Source organism: Podarcis liolepis, assembly GCF_965112155.1.
Source record: "Podarcis liolepis genome assembly, chromosome: 8".
Taxonomy (NCBI): Eukaryota; Metazoa; Chordata; class Lepidosauria; order Squamata; family Lacertidae; genus Podarcis; species Podarcis liolepis.
In genome coordinates, this window is record NC_139560.1 from 11,217,201 (window position 1) to 11,238,114 (window position 20,914).

The window sequence follows — 20,914 nt, forward strand, 5'->3', positions numbered from 1 at the left end:
GGCATTAAAGGCTGTTTCGGTCAAAACCAGCACTTTGAATTGGGCCCAGAAACTAATTGGCAGCCAGGCTGTCAGGGATCAGTTGGCAGAGAAGGGGGGAGAGACTGGAATGTACAGAGAGCTGCCTATTTTGATGAGCAGCTGCACTTCGTCAGAGGGAGAAGAGGAGGGACTGTCAGGAAACACGGAAAATGAGAGGGAGGGAGATCCAAAGGCTGCTATAGTAGAGAGAAAGGAGCAGTCTCTGGTGCTTAGGTTTTCACGTAAGGAGAGGAGGAAAAGGGGGGGGGGTCTCAGGAAGTTTCTCTGCTGGAGGGGGAACATGAGCCACTTCCGGCAACTGATAGCGACTGAGGCAGACATGCTTTCAAGAGCTCCGTACTGTACATAGTTTTGGACTTAATAAATCTTGTAAAGACAAGCTGGAATCCCGGGCTCTTATCTCGGCAACCACCCACATATCACCCTGACACAGGCCATAATTGGTGTTATATGCTAGGGCTGCCATATTTCAAAAAGTGAAAATCTGGACAGAAAAATTGTTTTCCCCCCTGCAAAAATTGACATTTTTGGGAGCTATTTCTGAGGAAAATCGGCAAAAACGACACTGCCTACATGGGCTGCCATATGTCCAGATTTTCCCTGACATTTCACCGATTTCTGCCCAGAAACTGCTTGTGGCGGCAGTATTCCGGATATGTCTGGGAAATTCCAGACATACGGCAACCCTATTATATGCTCAAACCATCTTGCCCTGGTGAGCAATAACTATTGGGTCTCCTGAACTAGGAATGTCCTGGTCTGAGGCCAAGACCTGGCCCAGTCAGGAACTTTGCTTTCTGTCTTACAGCAGTGTATTTCCCTCTTAGGAACTCATCACTGCCTGGTACATCGGGTTCCTGACCCTTATCCTCTCCTCATTCCTGGTTTACCTGGTGGAGAAAGATGTGCCTGAAAAAAACGAGGAAGGGAAGGAAAAAAGGGAGTTTGAAACCTATGCCGATGCCCTTTGGTGGGGACTGGTCAGTATCCACAGGGGTTATGCGGGCTGACGTTGCTTTGAGGTGGTTCATCTGAATGTTCTGGGGTCCTTTAGCATTTTAATGCTAGCCGTTATTCAGCTTGGGTTGCATTGTGAAAAGGGAAGGAAAAGGAAGGGAGGATGATGGAAGCTTGCAGCATCCAATTCCAGTCTCTTCAAACAGGACTGGGAAACCTCTAACTTGCTGAGGGCCAGATCCCCTTGGAGTGACCTGTCGGGGGCCGCATGCTGACATTGGGTGGAATGAAAACCAGAGATGGGAAGAAACATAAAATGAGGTTGGGGGCTAGCTAGAGGCTACTTGTGCCACAGGTTGCCCACCTGTACCTTAAAAGAACCAAAAAGTGTTTCCTGCAACACCTTCCAGGTTCATTGAAAATGTTATTTTACATGCATGGGGGAAATGGTGGAGGCCGTCAAGTAAAGCCAATTCCAACTTGAAAAGATGCAGCAATGGAGGCCCCATCCACACAACATTTAAAGCAGCATCATACCACTTTAAATAGTTGAAGATTCTCCCAAAGAATTCTGGGAACTGTAGTTAAGGGTGTTAGAATTCCTGCTCTGTGATTGCAGTCATGGAATTGTTGTCTTTCACATGACGGCGTATGTTTTGACTCCACAGAGTGGGAAGTGATGGAGACAGGATGTTTGTGCTACTGTGTTCCGTGAAGTGGGACTATTGTCCTTTGTTCTTTTTCTCTTTGCTGTCAGATGCTAGAGAGAGAGGGAGCCATGTTGCAGTGCTCCGTGTGTGTTTATATGTAAATAAAGTAGATTAGCCAAAATGCTGAGTTGCTGAGGTCTGTCACGCAAGCTGCGAAGACTCCGTGGATCCCTAAGTGTGCTGATGTCTGTTGGCATCGGTCGCTGTGATGTTTGGGCTGAGGAAAGCTTTTGAAGCTCTCGAACGATTGACCAGGAGGGAGAGAACATGCCAGTCATGCATGTGTCTCTGCCAGGGTTCTAGTCGAGTGTAGGACGAGCTCCTCACAAAGGGTTCTGAGGTTTGTTAGGAGACCCCTTCCAGAGTCACAGTTCCTAGAGTGGTTTAACATTCAATCTTTCTTCACAGGGAACTCTGAGAACTGTAGCTCTTTGAGGGGAAACAGGGGTCTCGGAACAACTCTTGGCACCTTAACAAACTACAATTTCCATGGTTCTTTGCCAGGGGGGTAGGGAGAAAGAGCCATGCCTGTTTAAATGGTATGATACTGCCTTAAACACAGGGTGTGTACGGGACTGAGGAGTGGCATTACGGAGTTGGAAAGTGCAAGAAATCATTGTCCTTGCCCATTTGCAGACTGTCCCAAACCTTCTCCCCACAGATTACGCTAGCAACCATCGGCTATGGCGACAAGACGCCCAAAACATGGGAGGGACGCCTCATAGCAGCAACATTCTCTCTCGTTGGAGTTTCCTTCTTTGCTCTTCCAGCTGTAAGTTCTGCCGGTGGACTTGTGAGAGAAGGCATGGGGGAACAGGTTGGGAATGGGGCGGGTGACGTCGCTCCTGGTGACCCTTAGAGGGGACTAGGTATTTCAAGTGTTCCAATCAAAGCCCCCATCCCACAAAAAAAAAACACCCAATGCAGATATCCACCTCATCCTCTCCCTTCCTCAGAAGAGGCTCTAGTCCCACCAATGGGGGCTCCTCTGCCTTCCGCCCCACACATCAGCCACCACTAGGGAGGAGCACCTCAACAGGTCTTTTGCATTTTTTGGGGTGGAGGGGGCAGGTCCATAAATAGCAACACTCTAGTGGTCCCGGGCCCTAAGGAAGTCAGATTAGCATCAACCAGAGCCAGGGCCTTCTCAACTCTGGCTCCGGCCTGGTGGAACGCTCTGTCTCATGAGACCAGGGCCCTGCAGGATCTGATTTCTTTCCGCAGGGCCTGTAAGACAGAGTTGTTCTGCCTGGCCTTTGGCTTGGAGTCAGTTTGATTCCCTCCCCCTCTTTCTTTTTCCTTTTCCTTTCTCCTCCTGCGATGAGGCTACATTTTAATATTTTAATGTTTCAATATTTTAATGTTGTATTTTAATGTTGTTTTAAAGTTGTATTCATTCAACTTATTTTTATTATTGCTTGTTAGCCGCCCTGAGCCCGGCCTTGGCTGGGGAGGGCGGGGTATAAATAAAAAGTTGTTGTTGTTGTTGTTGTTGTTGTTATAACAAAAGTTAAGCTTTGAGACACTGCCCTTAACTCCATCACCTATCACTGCCCAGGACAATCTTGGTTCCAACTTCCCCACCATTTTCGAACCCCAGGGAGAAGCTGTCTCCCGTTTTGCTCTCGGTCTGACATTTCCATTTTCAACAGGATGATGACGATGATGATGATGATTTGCCCAACTTTGCTTTCAGGGCATTTTGGGTTCAGGACTCGCTCTGAAAGTGCAGGAGCAACACCGCCAGAAACATTTTGAGAAAAGAAGAAAGCCTGCAGCGGAACTCATACAGGTTGGGATTCATCGTGCCCTCTTTGAAACACACACAGTTCGCAGCTCTTTGAAAACTGCCCTCTTCCAGGTCTCATGGCAGAGAAGCCACAGAGGAGGGGTTGGCCTTTCACATATTTCTTTATGAAACCCTTCCAGCTTTAACTAGAAGAAAAGATCACTGGCTGGACTGAAAGTTCTCCAATGAGAACTTTTTGGGGAAATTTGGGGAAGGGGGTATTTGGAGGGCAAAAGTGGGGTAGGAGTTGCCTTCCTTCTATTGCATTTTTTGGGGTGGAGGGGGCAGGGACAAAGCTCACCAGTGCCCCTCTTGGAACCTAGTGGTCATGGGGTGGGTTTTTTTCTGGAAAGGGCAGGATTGCAGTGGTAGAGCATCTTCTTAGCATGCACATGTTCTCGGGTTCAGTGGCATGCACCCTGCCTGAAACCCTGGAGAGCCTCTGCCAACCAGTGTGAGCTAAATGGGTCAAGGGAGAGCTCCCTATATTCCTGTGTTCTTACCAGAATGTCATGGAATGATAATACGTTGTGATCTACAGAACTGGACAGATCCCTATGCCTCTGTCCTATGTGTGGCCTAGGACCCACATACCTACGGGACCGCCTCTCCTGGTATGCCCCACGGAGGAATTTAAGGCCCAGAAATGACAACATTTTGGAGGTCCCAGGTTGCAAGGTGGTTAGATTGGTCTCAACTAGGGCCAGGGCCTTTTCAGTACTGGCCCCGACTTGGTGGAACGCTCTGTCACAAGAGACTAGGGCCCTGCGGGACTTGACATCTTTCCGCAGGGCCTGCAAGACAGAGCTGTTCCGCCTGGCCTTTGGTTTGAACTCAGTCTGACCCTTATGTTTCCCTCCCCTTATGGACTGGATTTATTGGCTACTTTTTAAATGAGGCTGCATTTTAAATTGCATTTTAACATGTATTTTAAATTGTCCCCCCCCCCATTATGTTTTTACTGTGATTTTTTTGGTGTTTGCCACCCTGAGCCTAGCTCTGGCTGGGGAGGGTGGGGTATAAATAAAATGTATTATTATTATTATTATTATTATTATTATTATTATTATTAACCACAAACAGCCCTAAAACCTTGGACTGCTTGGCTGGGTCAGGGTCAGGGCAAATCACCTCTTACATCTTGTCTCATTGTCTGGCTCCTGGGCGCAAAAGCATTCATTCACCAGTTGCATTTGCTCATAGGCACAACATGCACCCCAGTCGTTCCCCTTCTTCTCCTAACCATGTTGCTCCTCTTGTGTCCCTTTAGGCTGCCTGGAGGTACTATGCTACTAATCCCAATAGGCTGGACCTCGTTGCCACTTGGAGGTTTTATGAATCAATTGTGTCATTCCCGTATTTCAGGCAAGTCTTGTGCTTTGAGACATCCTCCCAGATCAATCAGCATGGCCTGTTTCATGGTTATGGAACAGGAGACCAGAGCGTTACGAAAGGGGCAGCTTTGTTGAGAGCAGGCAGAGAAGACTGTGTATCCTGTAATGTATGCATACCAGGGGCGGGGAACTTCCTGGCCCTTCCAGGCCTATCTGGCCCTTGGGAATCTTCCCAGGCCATGCCCCTTCCCAGACCACACCCTCGCAGACTGCTTTTGCCTGACTGCAGTGCTTTCTTGAACTGTGATCTGTGATCATGACTGGAAGTGACTGTGTTCGCCTGGAAGGAGGGTGGAGAAATATGTGGCGTGTGGGCACGTGTGAGGAAACCTCTGACTTTGGTTGAATTACAACTCCCATAATCCCTGGTCATCGGCCATGTTGGCTTGGGCTGTTGGGAGTTGGAGTCCAACATCACCTGGAGAGGAACGAGGTTCCACATCCCCGTGATAAAGAAACCTTATCACTTACCAATATGTCCCCTGAGAAGCACATGTAGGATTCTTATGGGTCAGGTGGCAGGACCAAAAGCACTTAGAAATGCCTTTGCGTGGCTTGAAGCTAATGCTTGGCATTTCCTGCTAAATTTAACAGCTACCTCCTTTCTCCTTGCTTTTCTCCCATTGCTTTCAATTCTCCAAAAGGAAAGAGCCAGTGGATGGGACCAGGTATGTAATCAATATCTTCAGCTTCCTATGGTCGTGCATTCATTTGTTGTATGTTCAGATGGAGGAACGCAAATCCAGCCCCGCTATTGTGACTTTTAACTGGTTTGTAATGGGCTAAGTAGGTTTGAGTAGTCTAAGTCTGTTTGTTTGTCCAGATGACAAAAAACGGACTGTCTGGGTAGCATAATCACGGATTAGCATTTGACCTGTTGCTGCAGTAATTATTTTAAGCAAAAGGGACATCAGTACCTTTGATCTGATAGCAGAATGGTCTTAATTTGCTACATGCGCAGGCGTTAATGAATTGGCGCATACTAATAATTCTCAAAAAGAACAACAGCGTAATTGATTTATTGTTGTTTGTCATGTTCATAGTGGGGAAAATTAATAAGCAAAAGAGAACAAATCAAAGCCGCCAATTACAACCTCAGTTCTCCGAGTGCTGGCAAAACTGCACCATTCGTGCATGAGAACGAAGGCTTAGAGGAATCTTGAGTAAAGTAAATATGAATATTGAGGAGTTACAGATAGGTAGCCGTGTTGGTCTGCCATAGTCAAAATAAAAAAAGAGAAGAAAGAGAAGCTGCTGAATTGCAACTCATTACCAAACTTAAAATCATGGAGAGACCTGGTCTGAACAAAGACATTGGATTCTTGTCTCATTATACATGACTAAGCCATTTTCACCTTCCCACCCCTTGCCTTTTCCTGCAATACCTATTGCAGTCGTTAAGAGTCGTCAACAGGCTCATCTCAGCTATCTGCCAATCACCCATTCCCACCACCCTTCTGAGTAATACCCCTCCCCACCTTCTCACTATATAGAAGGATCTGGCAACTTCTGTTTCAATGTATCTGAAGAAGTGTGCATGCACACGAAAGCTCATACCAAGAACTAACTTAGTTGGTCTTTAAGGTGCTACTGGAAGGAATTTTTTTATTATGAATATTGAGGAGTGTGTGCGAGAAGCCTCAGCAGGATAGTGAGGTGAGGACCCTCCGAAAAGCTGCCCAGTCAGGATGGAGCAAGCTCAGTGGCGAAGTGTATTGTTGGGGTGAAGTAATAGGAAACCACTTCAGAGCGGGGGATAGAATGGAGAACCCTGAACAGACGCACTCCATTCTGCAATATTCTGTTACATTTCCCACTTCTTTGTATCAATGTCAATAGTACCACATTTGTCTTCCAACCTTCCTGGGCAATACCATTTCAGTTTCTAGGTGGAATCGCTCATTTAAATTCTCCCCAGACATAGAAAGCTAGCACCTCAGGGCTAGACCTACTGAATTTCTTTCCAGATGTATTTAACTCTATGGACACTTCCATAAGCAGCATCAAGGACTGATTCTTAGATCATGATACAGCATAGCAACTGTAATGCATGAGAGTGCTTATCAAATGGACTAGCCCTTATGGGATGTGGAATGTTCATGTCCCCTGTGCACATTTCTGGTCAAGGTGAGGGTGACCTATATGGTAAGCAGCCCTAAATGTTATGGCACCATGACTGCATATTCATCCATTCCCATATTGGGTACAAAAACCAGCCCCTAGTGTGCTGTTTCTCATTCATTTTTTGGTGTCTGACATGAACCTGTTTTTAAATGGGACCTGAGACAGTTTGCAATGATCTTCTTTAGTTTATGTAAGATGTATTGGCAGAATGTTAAATAATAGATTCTTACGCTTAGAAAACAAGCCGAACAAGCCATTTACTGCATCAGCAGCATGTGGTTAGGTCCAAAGGTGTCCTTGCAGGAATAGAAAGAGTCCATCTGTTGTGGAAAGATTCTTTCCACAGGAGCAAGAAATTCCTTGGGTCCAGCCCAAGTCTCCAAGCAGCAACCAGCTATGTCATGGCATGAGAAAGTGTTTTGAATGAGAACATGATGATCTGTGACGGGGATACATCTTGGCGCGGTCACATAGCCAGTTCTCAGCTGGGAAGGTATCTCAAATCATAGAATTGTAGAGTTCAAAGGGAGTCAGTATGGGGATTGATCCTGCAACCTTGGCGTTATCAGCACCATGCTCTAACCAATGGAGCTGTCCACATGTGAGCAATCATCGCCATATGGGGACAGTTGCATATTCCTTCATTGCAAGGGATGGAGTGGATGAATTTCATGGTCTCTTCCAACACTACAATTCTATGATTCTATGAGATCATATTCCAGAAGGATTGGTATGGTCCAGCTCAGGGCTATTGGGCAGGCTCACCCTGTCTTTCTGTGCTCTGTTATGATGTTTCTGTGCTGATGATGAACAAGAGAGATCACGGTTCAGAACCATTGCTATGGCTTGTTATTTCAAATATCTCAGGAGGTATCTAGTTGCTCCAAAAGCACACCGTGACAAAACCTCTTCTGCTTGGGCAGTGAACCCTCCCTCAGTCTGCTCTCCTCTTGCTCCCCAAAATCTGCTCCAGAGGGTTGTGTTGACCCCCAGGACAGAGCTGGGGCACATGGGGAAAGGAGAATTAGGGGAGGCTCCTCATGTGAACCGAAGTCTTTGAGGTGATGGGAGGCCTCTGCTGAACGCAACCCAATGTCACAACGCCTGTTATTCTTAACGTTGCATTTCTTCCCAATATTTTGTGTATGTAATCTGTGTTCCTTTGTTCAATGAGGTGTGGGTTGCGAAAGGAGGATAGCAATATAGCAAGCAACGGTGTAAGTGTAAAAATGTGATTATTTTTAGCCTTCCTTCCTGAGAAGAGAAACTGGGTCAGGGCTGAAGGACCAGACGCTCCAGTAATCCTGTTTCCGTACTCATTTAATTAATTCCACGTAGATTCTCATAAGTGAACATTAACCACTCACAATGACATCTTTTTCACTTTGCAGTAATGTCATGTTTAGTAGGGAGGCTTTCTTTGGATCAAGCGTCACCAGAAAACTTAGGTACACGCATCTGAATAGCAACCAAATCTTTTTTATATACTGCATGCCGTTCTTGCCTGCAATATCTATCTTCTCCTTTATTTTAATTTTTGAATAGCCATTTTTACTACAGTAGTTTATCAAACCCAAAAGTGGAGAAGGGATGGAAGTGGGAGGGCGTTGTCTAGCATGGAACATGCAAATTTCATTTTCAGCATGAACGTCTAATATATACTATAAAGCAGAGATGAGGAAGCTTTTTTTTTTTACAGCTTGGGGGCCACATTTCATTTTGTCCAATCCCAGGTGGAAGGGAGTTCCATAAAATTGGGCCAACAATACCGGACACACAGCTCCTGGTAGCTATGAGCCATGCATCCGAACCATGGGAGACTGGGGTTCAAATCCCCCCTTATCCATGAAGCCAGTCACTCACTCTTAGGCTAACCCACCTTACAGGGTTGTTTTGAGGATAAATGGGGGAAAGGAGAACTATCTACACCACCTTGAGCTTCTTGAAGGAAAGGTGGAATATTAATTAATTAATGTCGGATATAAAGCCTTATCAGAGGAACTGGCCACTTTCCAGGCACCCGGCTTGATCTCCTTGTTGACCTCCCTGTCTGTGTTTCCCGGCAGGATACAGGCTAGGTCACTATCGGCGATCCTCCTCAAGCGTGAGAAGAACACACCACTCTTCCCTGCTCCCTGCTCCCCCCCAGGGAGGGGAAAGAGATAGACAGAAATGCATTTACATGCCTTTATTTCTGTCTTTGCAGCATTACAGAGAAACACGTCTGCTCTCTTCAGAATCCAATAGCAGAGAGACAAAATCCACCCCTGTACTTCCTGTACAGGTCAAATGACACTCTGAGCTAACATCCGGTGCTCAGCACAGTGAATAGACTGCCCCTTTGTTCTCACGGTACAGTCCCAAACATTTCCATAATGTTTTGCTTTCCAGCCAGCTGCAGCTCACTGCTGCATTGCTCCTTTTCCGTAACATTAAATGGGGAAGGGGTGATGTGAAGCCCAGAAGGTGCTCCCACCCCCAGATTATTGCACCCCAGGAGACGTAAGGTGTAGCACAACACACACAGGCAATCTGGCCTCACTCCCTACTGCTAGGGCAGCTCACAAGTAAGAGATTTCCCTTCCTGTGTTGCTCTTGAAGGCATTTGATTCTCTGGGAGAGAAGGAATCCCCTCGTCTCCTTCTCCTCCAGCCCGCAACTTCTAGCGCAGAGAAGGAGGTGATGAACTGGCCGGTTTCATCTCTCTCTCCCACCCAACCCAGATTGCAGTATGAACTGCAGGACAACGCTCCCTTTCCTTACCTTCAGAATAATGGTGGGACTTCAGGTTGAGCAAAGCTGGAAGAAAACTGGATTCTGTTGTAGAACAGGGTAACATCAACTGCCATTGAGGAATTGGGAAATTTTGAAGGAGAGCCCATGATGGGAGGGGTTTGGAAGGAAGGATAGGATATATGATTTATTAATTATCCTTCCTCTTACTCACTTGAGGAAGATTAGAGTCTAGTTTAGCAGATATTGAAATGTACAAGTGTCGGTGTATCCTCTTTTCCCTGTCTCCTGCTCATTAATAATAATAATAATAATAATAATAATAATAATAATAATAATAATAATTTATTTATACCCCACCCACTCTGGGCAGCTTCCAACAATATATTAAAATACAGTAATGCATCAATCATTAAAAGTTTCCCTAAACAGGGCTGCCTTCAGATGTCTTCTAAAAGTCTGGTAGTTGTTCTCTTTGACATCTGGTGGGAGGGCGTTCCACAGGGCGGGTGCCACTACCGAGAAGGCCCTCTGCCTGGTTCCCTGTAACTTGGCTTCTCGCAGTGAGGGAACCGCCAGCAGGTCCTTGGCCTTAGCAGAAAGGGTTGTGGCTCAATGGTAGAGTGCTTGCCTTCATGCAGAAGCCCCAGATTCTGTTCTTGACAGGCAATGTCTGAAATTCTGGCCCAGCTGCTGCTGGTTGTCACAGAACAGGGATGGGAACCTGCAGCCCTCCAGACGTTGCTGGACTTCAACACACATGCCCAACACTACTAAACCTTAGGTTATGTTACTAGGACTTCAACGCACATCAGCCCCAACCAGAATGGCCTAAGGGTCTTGAGTGATGAGAATTGTCTTCCCGCAGCATTGTGAAGGCCATAGGTTCTCCGTCCTTGATGCAAATAATACTGAGCTAGAGGGACCGATGCTACCTCAGCTTCTTAGGTTCCTTTACTTACCCTTTCCTTAGTTCCCTCTGCTGCCTCCATCTCTTTTCTTAGCCTCCCTGGATTCCCTTTTCTCCCTTTAGATACAAGTCTTAATACACTGGAGGTAATTTTTGGAGTCCACCAGAAGCTGATGTAACATAGGCATTTCATTCTACACCATGAGAAAGCCTTGTGGGTGCCAACCCAATTTGCAAATTTTAGGTGGAATGGGCTTCTCCTTGATTTCTTTCCTGGGTAGTGTTTACAGATCTGCCAAATTTAGTCCATTGTCTTCTGCCTCTCAGTTTTCCATCGTCACCTCTTCCACCCTTTCCAGCAAAGCAGTTCAGAGAGAGCAGGCAAACAGACCTTCAGACGTTGAGTTGTGCTACTTTGAGGCATGGTTTCTTTGGAGTCAGGGATGCAGACGTTGTTGGACTACAACTCCCATCATGCTTCACCATTGGCCACGCCATCTGAGGTTGGTGGGAGCTGGGGTTAAAAAGCGTCAGGGGGCCACAAGTTCCCCACACTTGCCTTAGAGGTTGTCCTGGGCTTCCAGAACATTGTGTAAGTCCGTCTTATGTGTTTTTGATATCACTACCAAACAATACGCAGCTTGGTGGAGCTGTGTTCAGCCATGTTGATACATACATCTTTCTAATGTAGTAAAAATCAGAGCAAGCATGGTTGTCTTGTGTTTCCAGTGTTAAGGCTTCAAAATCTAAGAATATAACTGCTATATTTTTGTTCAGTTTTTATTGGTCTTTCCCCCCCTCCTCCTGCAAAAAAAAAAAGGCTGATAAATGGAGGAAGAGGCATGCTTTGCTCTGCCATTTGTTATTTAATTATTTGGTTATGAACTGCAGAATCAGACAATGAATAGGGGAGTGTCTGGTTTGCATGCTGAGAAGGAATTGCATTCAGCTGTTGCATGAGTGGTTCCAAAGGCTTATTCAAGTTTCGTTCTGCTTACACAGGAGGCAAAAGTTTGACCTCCACTATCCTTCCCATTAACTTTCAGATATTCAATAATATTCAAATGCTTTGTGGAGAAGCTTCCGTTGAAGACCTGGCAATGTTTATTCTAAAGAACTGTATTAAGTAAAGGCTGGATCATGGCTTGTCATTATGAGAGGAAGTCTGCACAACCCTTCGGCTAACCCTCCTTTGTGCACATGAGATTCTGCTTTCACTTTGAATCTGCCACAGTTCCTTGTTATGTCCAAACTCTGGAAACTGTGGTATGTTTTAATTGAAACAAACCTATTTTGAAACAAACGAGGATATCAAACTATAGTTTGATAACTTGTTCTGCTGCATTTGGACATCATTCTACTTGCTCTATTTTCACCTGGTCCCTGTATAGATAGATAGATAGATAGATAGATAGATAGATAGATAGATAAACTTTATTCGCATTAGCCAACAGCCATAGCAACATAAAACAAACAATATATACAATTAAAAAGACAACAATGGGTAAAAAGGACAATCAAATGACCAAGATTATCCCTGTATTTACAACTGTTTTCATTTTCTCTGGGTTAATCTGTTCACAGTTTATCAAGCCTGAATATCTATTAGCATGCATTGACTGGTTGTTCCTACATAAGATAACTAATTCTGTTTAGGCCAGTTCTTCTCAGACTCTGGCTCTATTCTCTTCCTCTTTGAGTTGGCCTGGAGGTCCTGGTCTAGTATTGTCTTTTCATCTTATCCATAGAGTCTCTATCTCATTCAGATTTAACCCTTCATCCATACTTCTACAGCTAAGTATTTTTTATCACCTGCATTTACATTTGCTGTTCAAGCTGTGTTGAAGTTCAAGGGTGGTTTACATGAAAGTGTGGCATGGATATAAGCTTATATGGCTGGAGGAATACCCAGCCCAATGTGGGTTGAGGTCAGAACATAGTTAAGTGACCACAGTTAAAACAAACCACAGTTCCATGTGTACATGTGTAACAGGGAACTGTAGAAAGTTCAAAAATGAAAGTGGAAACCCAGTTCCCTCCTGTGCACTAAGGACAAGGGTGTTACTGTACATGACATGGTCATTCATGTCATCATAAATGAGTGTTTGCCATTACATCTGATTCTGGCTGCTGTATTAGAGATGATCTAGTGGAGGGGTAGTCAATGTGTTGCCCTCTCGATGCCGCAGGACTACAGCTCCCATCATCCCTGACCGTCAGCCATGTTGGCCAGGGCTGATGGGAGTTGGAGTCCAACAACGTCTGCGGCCACCATGATGGCTACTCCTGATCTCATATAATGGCTAAGAGCAGTACAGGCATTGCGGTGAGCACAGGGTCAATGCTAAAAAATTGAGCTCATCTTTAGTATTGTGTGGCAAAACATGCCCATTGCCTGGTGACATTGTGCTCTTCGTTTCACTGTCCCCTGCCCTGCATCATTTTTGTGCACACTCTGCTCTCCGGGGATAATACTAGCATTATTAGGGATAATGATATTGTGCCATTTTATAGGATTGCTCTATAGTTTACCGGAAATGACCTGGGGGTTGGGTTTTGATGGCAACTAGGCAGCCGTCTAGGGCACAGCACAGACCTCAGAGGGGTGCAGTCCTGACCTTTGAGGGGCACAATTTTATACAGTTTCTTTTTAAAAAATATACATTCCTGATAATATTTTACTTTTCTTTTATATTTTGAAGAATTTTATCATTTCTACAAGACATCTGTTTTTGAAAATTGAGTTTAGTGTATATTTTGGGGGGAGGTGCAAGTATTTAACCTTAACTAGGATGCAAAATAGCTTTGCCTGGGCCACAAAACAGCCTGGTGCCAGCACTGGGGATATTCCAAATGCAATATCATTGCCAAGTATTGTTGTCATTATTATTGAAATATCTGAAATTGTTAATGCAGACCATGCTTTATGCATGCCTACAATTGATTATCTGTCTATTTAGGATCTGGGGCATCTAGGACTGAAACACCTCAGAACTGGCACATCCACACAGTTTATTTGAATGGAGTTGTGTGAATCGATGTCTCTTCTCTGCATTTGCTCTGCACCATTCATATATTGCTGATTTTCTTCCATTGGCTTCCTGACATGATGGCGCAACTATATTGTTCAAAACCCTATTTTGTTCGTGCATTATGTTTTCTACCTTTTGGGGGCAGACTGTTGCAGATATTCCTTTTTTCCAATTCCTACTTGGTCCGTGGTAAACTGAGTTGCCTTGAACATGTCTAAGACCCATGATTGATTCCTGTGTCATCACACATTTGCCCAATTGTAAAAACCTTGTTTGCAGTAAAACATGGTGGAATTAGAGTCCGTAATGTGACGGGCCGATTTGGACTCCATGTACATCATCCATTTGCACAGTGATCACAAGAGAGGACCACATAATCCCCAAGAGCCAAAATTATTGGCTTGACGTCCGAATTAACAATTCCAAATCCAGTACAGTGGTTGTATGAGCCTAAAACAGGATGAATGCTCTGAATCATAGCTTGTGTGTTTATGGTGGAACCACAGGGTCTGCTGGAGCTGAACCATCCCACTGAACCAATTTCAGTAAACCTCCCAAGTTGCCTTCTAGAATCCCATGCAGATTATTACCAGATCTTGCAGTGGGTATGTGGGAAAGGCAAGCACCGTCTTGAAATGTCCCTTATGCCACTCAAATGCTCGGTACCCGTTTGCAACACACCCCACTGCAAACAATTGTGGAGAATGACACACACTGGAAGCATTGGCCGCATGTGTGCAGAGACCTAATACGGCACATTTGGACTTATTGAAGCCCCTCGGATCCAACCACATACACAAATCTAGACCCAGGACCAGCCCAAGACCTTTCGCTGCCCCAAAATGACTGGACTGGGGTCAAATTCTTGCCATGCACCTGAGGCAGTCGTATACCACTTAGTCATGCTTCACCCCAAAGAACCTTGGGAACTAGCCTGCTAAAGGTGCTGGGAATTGCAGCTCCATTGAGGGGTAAGCTACAGTTTCCAGGATTCTTTGGGGGAAGCCATGACAAAGTGGTATAGGAATGCTTTAAATGTGGGTGTGACCTGCTTCATTGAATACAGTGGTACCTCAGGTTACAGACGCTTCAGGTTACAGACTCCACTAACCCAGAAATAGTACCTCGGGTTAAGAACTTTGCTTCAGGATGAGAACAGAAATCGTGTAGCGGCAGCAGCGGGAGGCCCCATTAGCTAAAGTGGTACCTCAGTTAAGAACAGTTTCAGGTTAAGAATGGACCTCCAGAACGAATTAACTTCTTAACCTGAGGTACCACTGTACTGGTGATGGAGGAGTGTCATCTACAGAGTCAGCAGGCCGGTTTAGGGGGCCTTGTAGGCAGGGGCAGAGGAAGGGTGTGTGGTGGGTGCCGGCCACCTCGGGCGTCACCACTGATGGGGGTGACAAAATGTTGTGCGACACTCACCACAGGGCCTACAGCACACCTGAGCCACATGTCTCTCCTGGGAGAGATGCGGTGGCTTGGGCGTGCGCATGTTCCGCACTGCCCAAATGGTCCACCCACTGTCTCCCCCCCAGCTGTAGGGCGGCTGAGTGGGAGGAGGCAGGCAGACTCTGGAGGTCCCGCAGTGTGCCCCGCCCCTATGGGCAGCTCACCCCGCCCTCTCCCCTATGTCCAGCTCACTCTGACCCTGGGCGTGTTGCCTCAGGCACCCAAGCAGCTTCCTCTGCCACTGCTTGTAGGACACAACTCTGTCCCCCCACAGAGGGGAATGGGAGAGACAGCCAAGGGCTACTGCTGCTTCACAACACTTGCCATCTCAGGCTGTCTCCTCACTTGACCTAACGGCAGGGCTGGCCTTATCTACAACTGAGACTATAGGCCATTTTCCAGCCTATGTTGTCCATTACCGGGGATATCTCAAGTACCTTCCAGAATGGACAGAATATTTTGCTCTGTTGGCCAGGCTCCTAGTATTTATACTAGGCCTCCTAGTCAATCCAGAAGCTTCAAGCTGCCAACCCATCAAAGAAAAACACCCCTCTTCCCTCTCTTCTGCATCCAAAGGGGGCTCGCAGGCTTTTGCACTAGTCAGCTAAGTCAGCTTCAGCTCATGCAGTTTTCAGTTCCATACCAGAATCCCCGAGTTTTGAGAACAATTGCTGCTTTGTCCAGAAGTTACACATTCCACTGCAAATTACAGTTGGCTCACCATTCGACAGCATCCTCACTGCTCATGCATTTTGATTGACAAACTGGAATTTTGTCCTTCCCGCAGCATTCTTCAGAAATGCCTTCCCAGTGCCACACGGGGGTGCTGAGTGACTGAATTTGTTAATGTTGGTGGACTGGAATCACATTATGTATGGCAGATCAAAACTTCCAACCGGTGGATTCATTTAACCCTGGTGGGGTAACCTAGTGGGATTGCTTAGCAAATTGAGTGTCATTGTATGCAGGAATCCTTGCTGAAATACACCACAATTCATTTGTTCAAAGAAAATACTAGCGGTGCAAGTTCAGCCAATAAATATGTGTGATTAATTCTTCAGTAGGGTGAGTGTGATGTTGGGTGGTCCATTGATGGCATTTTATTTGAAGACCTATGAAAACATTGATCTGTGGGTTTGTACAGTCAGCTGCCATGTGGTCCTTACTAGTATCCTTCATGCATATGTTTGCTTGGGATATAATGCATTAGGAGCACCTTGAAATGTAGGTCTGTGTGAGAGTGAGGGGGAAAATGATCCCTTTTCCTTATTTTTTTAGCCAAAAGCTGGGTCTCTTGGATCGGGTTCGTGGTACCAATACTAAAGGAAAGCTATTTACCCCTCTGAATGTAGATGCAATTGAAGAAAGTCCTTCTAAAGAACCTAAGACTGTTGCCTTGAATAATAGGGAGCGTTTTCGCACTGCATTCCGAATGAAAGCTTATGCATTCTGGCAAAGCTCCGAAGGTAAAAGGTTCACATTGATTTCTGTTTTAATTTTCCTGGGCTATTTCACCGATCACTCTCTCCATTTTCTGAGTCCCTTTGGCTGGAGTTGAAATTGAATGTTGCACAAATGTATAATCTGGCAAAGCTCTGAATTTTCGGTTGAGTCTCTCTCTCTCTCTCTCTCTCTCTCTCTCTCTCTCTCTCTCTCTCTCTCACACACACACACACACACACACCCACACCCACACCCACACCCTTCTGAATTTTAAATTAGGAGGACATTTTCAAAACAGCAAAATCTTACTTCTTGTTGTCCGAACAAAGTTCGATCACGATCCCCGTTTGTTTGCTTATTATCACTTTGTTGAATATTTAGATCTTGGAATGAAATTTGGTGCAAGCATTCGGGATACGATTCTGCATTTCAGGTTTTAAAAACTAGTTCGACCCACACAACTATTTTAAAGCGGGGGGGGGGTGAACTATGAGAAAACACACCTCACAAAACAGTACCTTCCTTGACTCTTAAGACATTGCAGTAAAAGGTGGTGTGTTCATTTATGAACTTTCACATTTTTCAGGGAATCCATAGCTCAAATCACACACACATTTTCAAGAGTGTCAGGAAAGGCGTACACGACACTGTTCAATATTTGCCCTGAAGACAGAGAAAAGGAAATGAGAAGTAATGTGCACATTCAGGTCAACCCTCTCTCCCCCCCCCCGTATTTTGGAGTAGTAGTGGCCAACATCGATTCTACCTTGTGAATTTGGTACACATATGGTTTGGCCCTTGAGGTGCTTTCTTTTGCTCCCAGGTTAATTCATGTAAATACTGCCAGGTAATATGAAGAATGTTAATGTGTGTCAGAAATCCTTCTCAACCACACATTAGGTTGTGTCCTCAGGGCTATCAGGTTGTTGTTTTTATTTTCATTAGGTATTTTGTGGTTTTATATCTTGATTTTATTATGTGAACCGCCCTAAGCCCCCTGGGTACAGGGCGGTATATAAATCCAATAAACAGCAACAACAACAACAACTTAATGGGGACCAATACTTTAAGCATGGTTTTATTCAGGCAACACAGCTAATTAACAAGTGTCAAAAGAGTAGGGTTTTGTTTTGTTTTGTTTTAGCTAAAGAAGAATGCATGGTGAACTGTTAATTTCAAGAGAACTAGCTTCTGACTTCTACATTGTTGGCCTGTATAACATTTGGGAGCCACGGTTTTGATGGGTGGTAACTATGGGTTTGCACAAAGACTTCCACTTGTACAAAGGAATATCATCTTCCTCTCCTCCTGTGGGCACCCCAGATCTGGTCTGGTCTGGGGGTTCCACCAGTCCTCCAAAGCATATTTTTTGGATAGGGGAGCATGGGGAGAGAATAATGGAATTTTCCATTGTGCATGCAGAAGTCTTGTGCTATTGGGACATTTTCAATGGATACAACCCAATAATACGAGAATTTAGCTGGTACTGTAGGAGCAGCTCCACTTTGCTCTGAACTCTTCTGCATCTGCCCTTCCTTCATGTGGATTCTTCACTCACCTTTTAGATGCTGGAACTGGGGATCCTCTGGCAGAAGACAGAGGGTACAGCAATGAACTCCTCATTGAAGACATGATCCCCACGCTGAAAGTGGTCATCCGAGCTGTCAGGTAAAGTCTGTGCTTGTTGTCCTCTTTTTGCCTCAGTTTAAAATATTGGCCCCTGCAAACCTGACCTTTGAGATGACTGCAACTAGGGGAAAACTTAGTTTTTCTCGTTTTCCCAATCTCAAGGTGCATTTAGAGCTGGCGAAAAGCATTGCAAAATTCAGAGAAGTGCAAATCTCAGTGAGTGGCTGTGTTTCGGTTTGCAAGTTGTTTTGGGAAGTGCTGCTTCACCTTAGTTTTTTGTTTAGAATAACAGCACTATTTTTTAATAACGGCATTATGATATTGACAGTTTTATTTCCAATTGTAGCTAGTTAGAGCAACCCGGTAGCTAGTTAGAGCAGGTGTTATTAGCTATACCTCCTGCTATGTATGCCAATTGGTCATGTTGAGTGGGGCTGATGGGCACTGGAGGTGAGCCAGCGTGGCAAAGGCTGAACTATGGTTAGCGCAGCAGGCTAATAAGCAAGGCTGATATTTAAACACAGATACATATGCAATCCCTTCCTCTATGAGAATGGTGGGAATTAGCCAAGGGAAACCCCAGTGATAAACATTCTCTCCTTGTACCAGAATACTACAGTTCCGCCTCTATAAGAAGCGATTCAAGGAGACCTTGAGGCCTTATGATGTAAAGGATGTGATAGAGCAATATTCAGCAGGACACCTTGACATGCTTACCAGGATCAAATACCTTCAAGCGAGGTAAGTGGCTATGCTGCCAGCAGTGTGCTAAAGGTGTAAAGATGTTCAGCTGGCAAGGACTGGCCCAGAATTTCACAGTATGGATTAGAAGACTCTTTGGGGTTGCCAACCCATGCACTAGTGACGGCTGTAGGAGATATTCAGAAGTTACCACTTTGTACAGAAAACCCTGCCCACATTTTGGAAGGTGCTTAAACTCACCCGTCCTCTGTCTGGCAAGGGAGGAAGGCAGAGGTATATGCACATAAATTCCCACATACATCACGTCACCATGCAGTAAAGAAACTAAAGTTGAGATACTGACAGGAATATTATTGGAGGAACCATAAGCTTGTTAATGTCTGTAAAATAAACTTGTTGGGGTTTTTTTGTTCACTTTTAACAACTGTCTGGACACAGTGTTTTACCAGAGAGTAACTGGTTGGTGGCAGCGGGGAGGCAAGCACAGTGGTGGTATAGGGATCAATAGACCGTTAAACCTCTTGGGACCCTGTGTGATCGCCACCACCCCCCTAAAAAAAAAACCATAACCAAATGGGAGCTAAAGCTATTGATGTATTTGGAAGATTTATAGCACACCTTTTGATCCTAGAATGTAACTGGGGCCGCGGGCCAACAATTAACGAATCACACCTGTTTCATTATGTCCTCTTATTGTCTTCTTTCAGGATAGATATGATTTTTGCACCTGGAGCTCCGTCCACTCCCAAGCATAAGAAATCCCAGAAAGGAGGAGCCTTCCCTTACCCTTCGCAGCAGTCTCCAAGGTGAAATTCCTCTGTGCACAGCTTGTTGAGAATAGATGACTGTCCAACAGCACCTAGAGAGCCAGTGTTGCCCATCCCTGCTGTAGATTTTACAAAAACCACAACCACCAAAACTCTTAAGTGAACCCTTGCAAATCCTGACCATTTCTGGAGCTGGAGGTGGCAAAAGAGGGAGATCCCCGGCCGCGCCCCCGTTAAATAGGTCAGGCCATACCCCCAGAGCCAGCCGATTGGCTGGCCAGGGGGTGATGTGGCTGGGGATTCCCCCAATCACGCGGGGGCTGGGAATGTGAAGCCGGCAACCCCACCTCCTCTGGAAGGCGGAAGTGAAAGAATGTTTGCACATCCTTAGAAAGACACAACAGACTTACGAACTATTAACAGAGGCTGATTGAAAGGGGGTAGGCAAAGCTAGAACAGTAAGTCGTACAGAGGTGCATTGATCAGCCTCATTTGTGGATGGGCCTTTTGGTTCACAGGAGCACTTCATTATATAACATCTTGTAGCACCTTCATCATTCTATCATAGTGCCTCCTGCCACACTATTTGGGAATCACTGAGTTGGCCATTCTGTGCTTCTTCAAAGGAGGACATGGTAAGCATTAGTTGGGCATGAGGGATGCACACAACATCTCAGCAGCCTCAGCACCGCTCAGTCCAAAAACCACATGCAACTCATTCGGGTTTCTGTGCTCCTCTTGCTCTGGGGCCAAAGAAGCACCTACAGAATGCACTGTCAAGCAGATCAGTTGTCATAGCACCACGGACAGCTCCTGCTGAGCAGCATGCTCTGATGGGGTCTTGGAGCCTTTTGACTCCAGTCCTTCTCTCTTATGTTCTGCCTCCTTTATTGGAGAACCTCAGGTGCTTAAAGGGCCAATCCCCTGGCCTGGAGAAGGCCACTTCTCCTTCATCCAATGGCCTTCCACCATGCCACATAAGACTGGTGAGGTAGTGTGGGAGGCACTTAATTCCTTGGGCCCAGAAGAAGTGGAAATATGAGTGAAAACAACAGCAAACATTTTGCCTAAACTAGAGCCTTCTTTGCTTTTAGGAATGATCCGTATGTAGCCAAAGCATCGACAGTAGATCCTGAAGACCAAAGTATGATGGGCAAATTTGTCAGAGTTGAAAGACAGGTAAGGAATTCTCAGCTCTTCCCAAGTCTTCCCTATAACATCCACTTA

The 20,914-nt window shown here is 45.5% G+C and overlaps 1 protein-coding gene across 2 annotated transcripts in view; it reads left to right on the forward strand.

Annotated features, from left to right (window-relative positions):
- The window catches only part of KCNQ3 (potassium voltage-gated channel subfamily Q member 3), a 162,009-nt gene that overhangs the window by 138,665 nt on the left and 2,430 nt on the right, over nucleotides 1-20,914 (forward strand). The window contains exons 5-15 of one of the 2 annotated variants that reach the window (XM_083516632.1): nucleotides 870-1,022; nucleotides 2,371-2,481; nucleotides 3,406-3,501; nucleotides 4,769-4,863; nucleotides 5,537-5,560; nucleotides 8,408-8,464; nucleotides 16,425-16,612; nucleotides 18,155-18,257; nucleotides 18,828-18,959; nucleotides 19,628-19,726; nucleotides 20,782-20,866. In XM_083516632.1, coding sequence (XP_083372758.1) covers nucleotides 870-1,022; nucleotides 2,371-2,481; nucleotides 3,406-3,501; nucleotides 4,769-4,863; nucleotides 5,537-5,560; nucleotides 8,408-8,464; nucleotides 16,425-16,612; nucleotides 18,155-18,257; nucleotides 18,828-18,959; nucleotides 19,628-19,726; nucleotides 20,782-20,866 — 1,143 coding nt within the window. The remainder of the gene's footprint in view (nucleotides 1-869; nucleotides 1,023-2,370; nucleotides 2,482-3,405; nucleotides 3,502-4,768; nucleotides 4,864-5,536; nucleotides 5,561-8,407; nucleotides 8,465-16,424; nucleotides 16,613-18,154; nucleotides 18,258-18,827; nucleotides 18,960-19,627; nucleotides 19,727-20,781; nucleotides 20,867-20,914) is intronic. The other variant, XM_083516633.1, reaches the window with a different exon arrangement.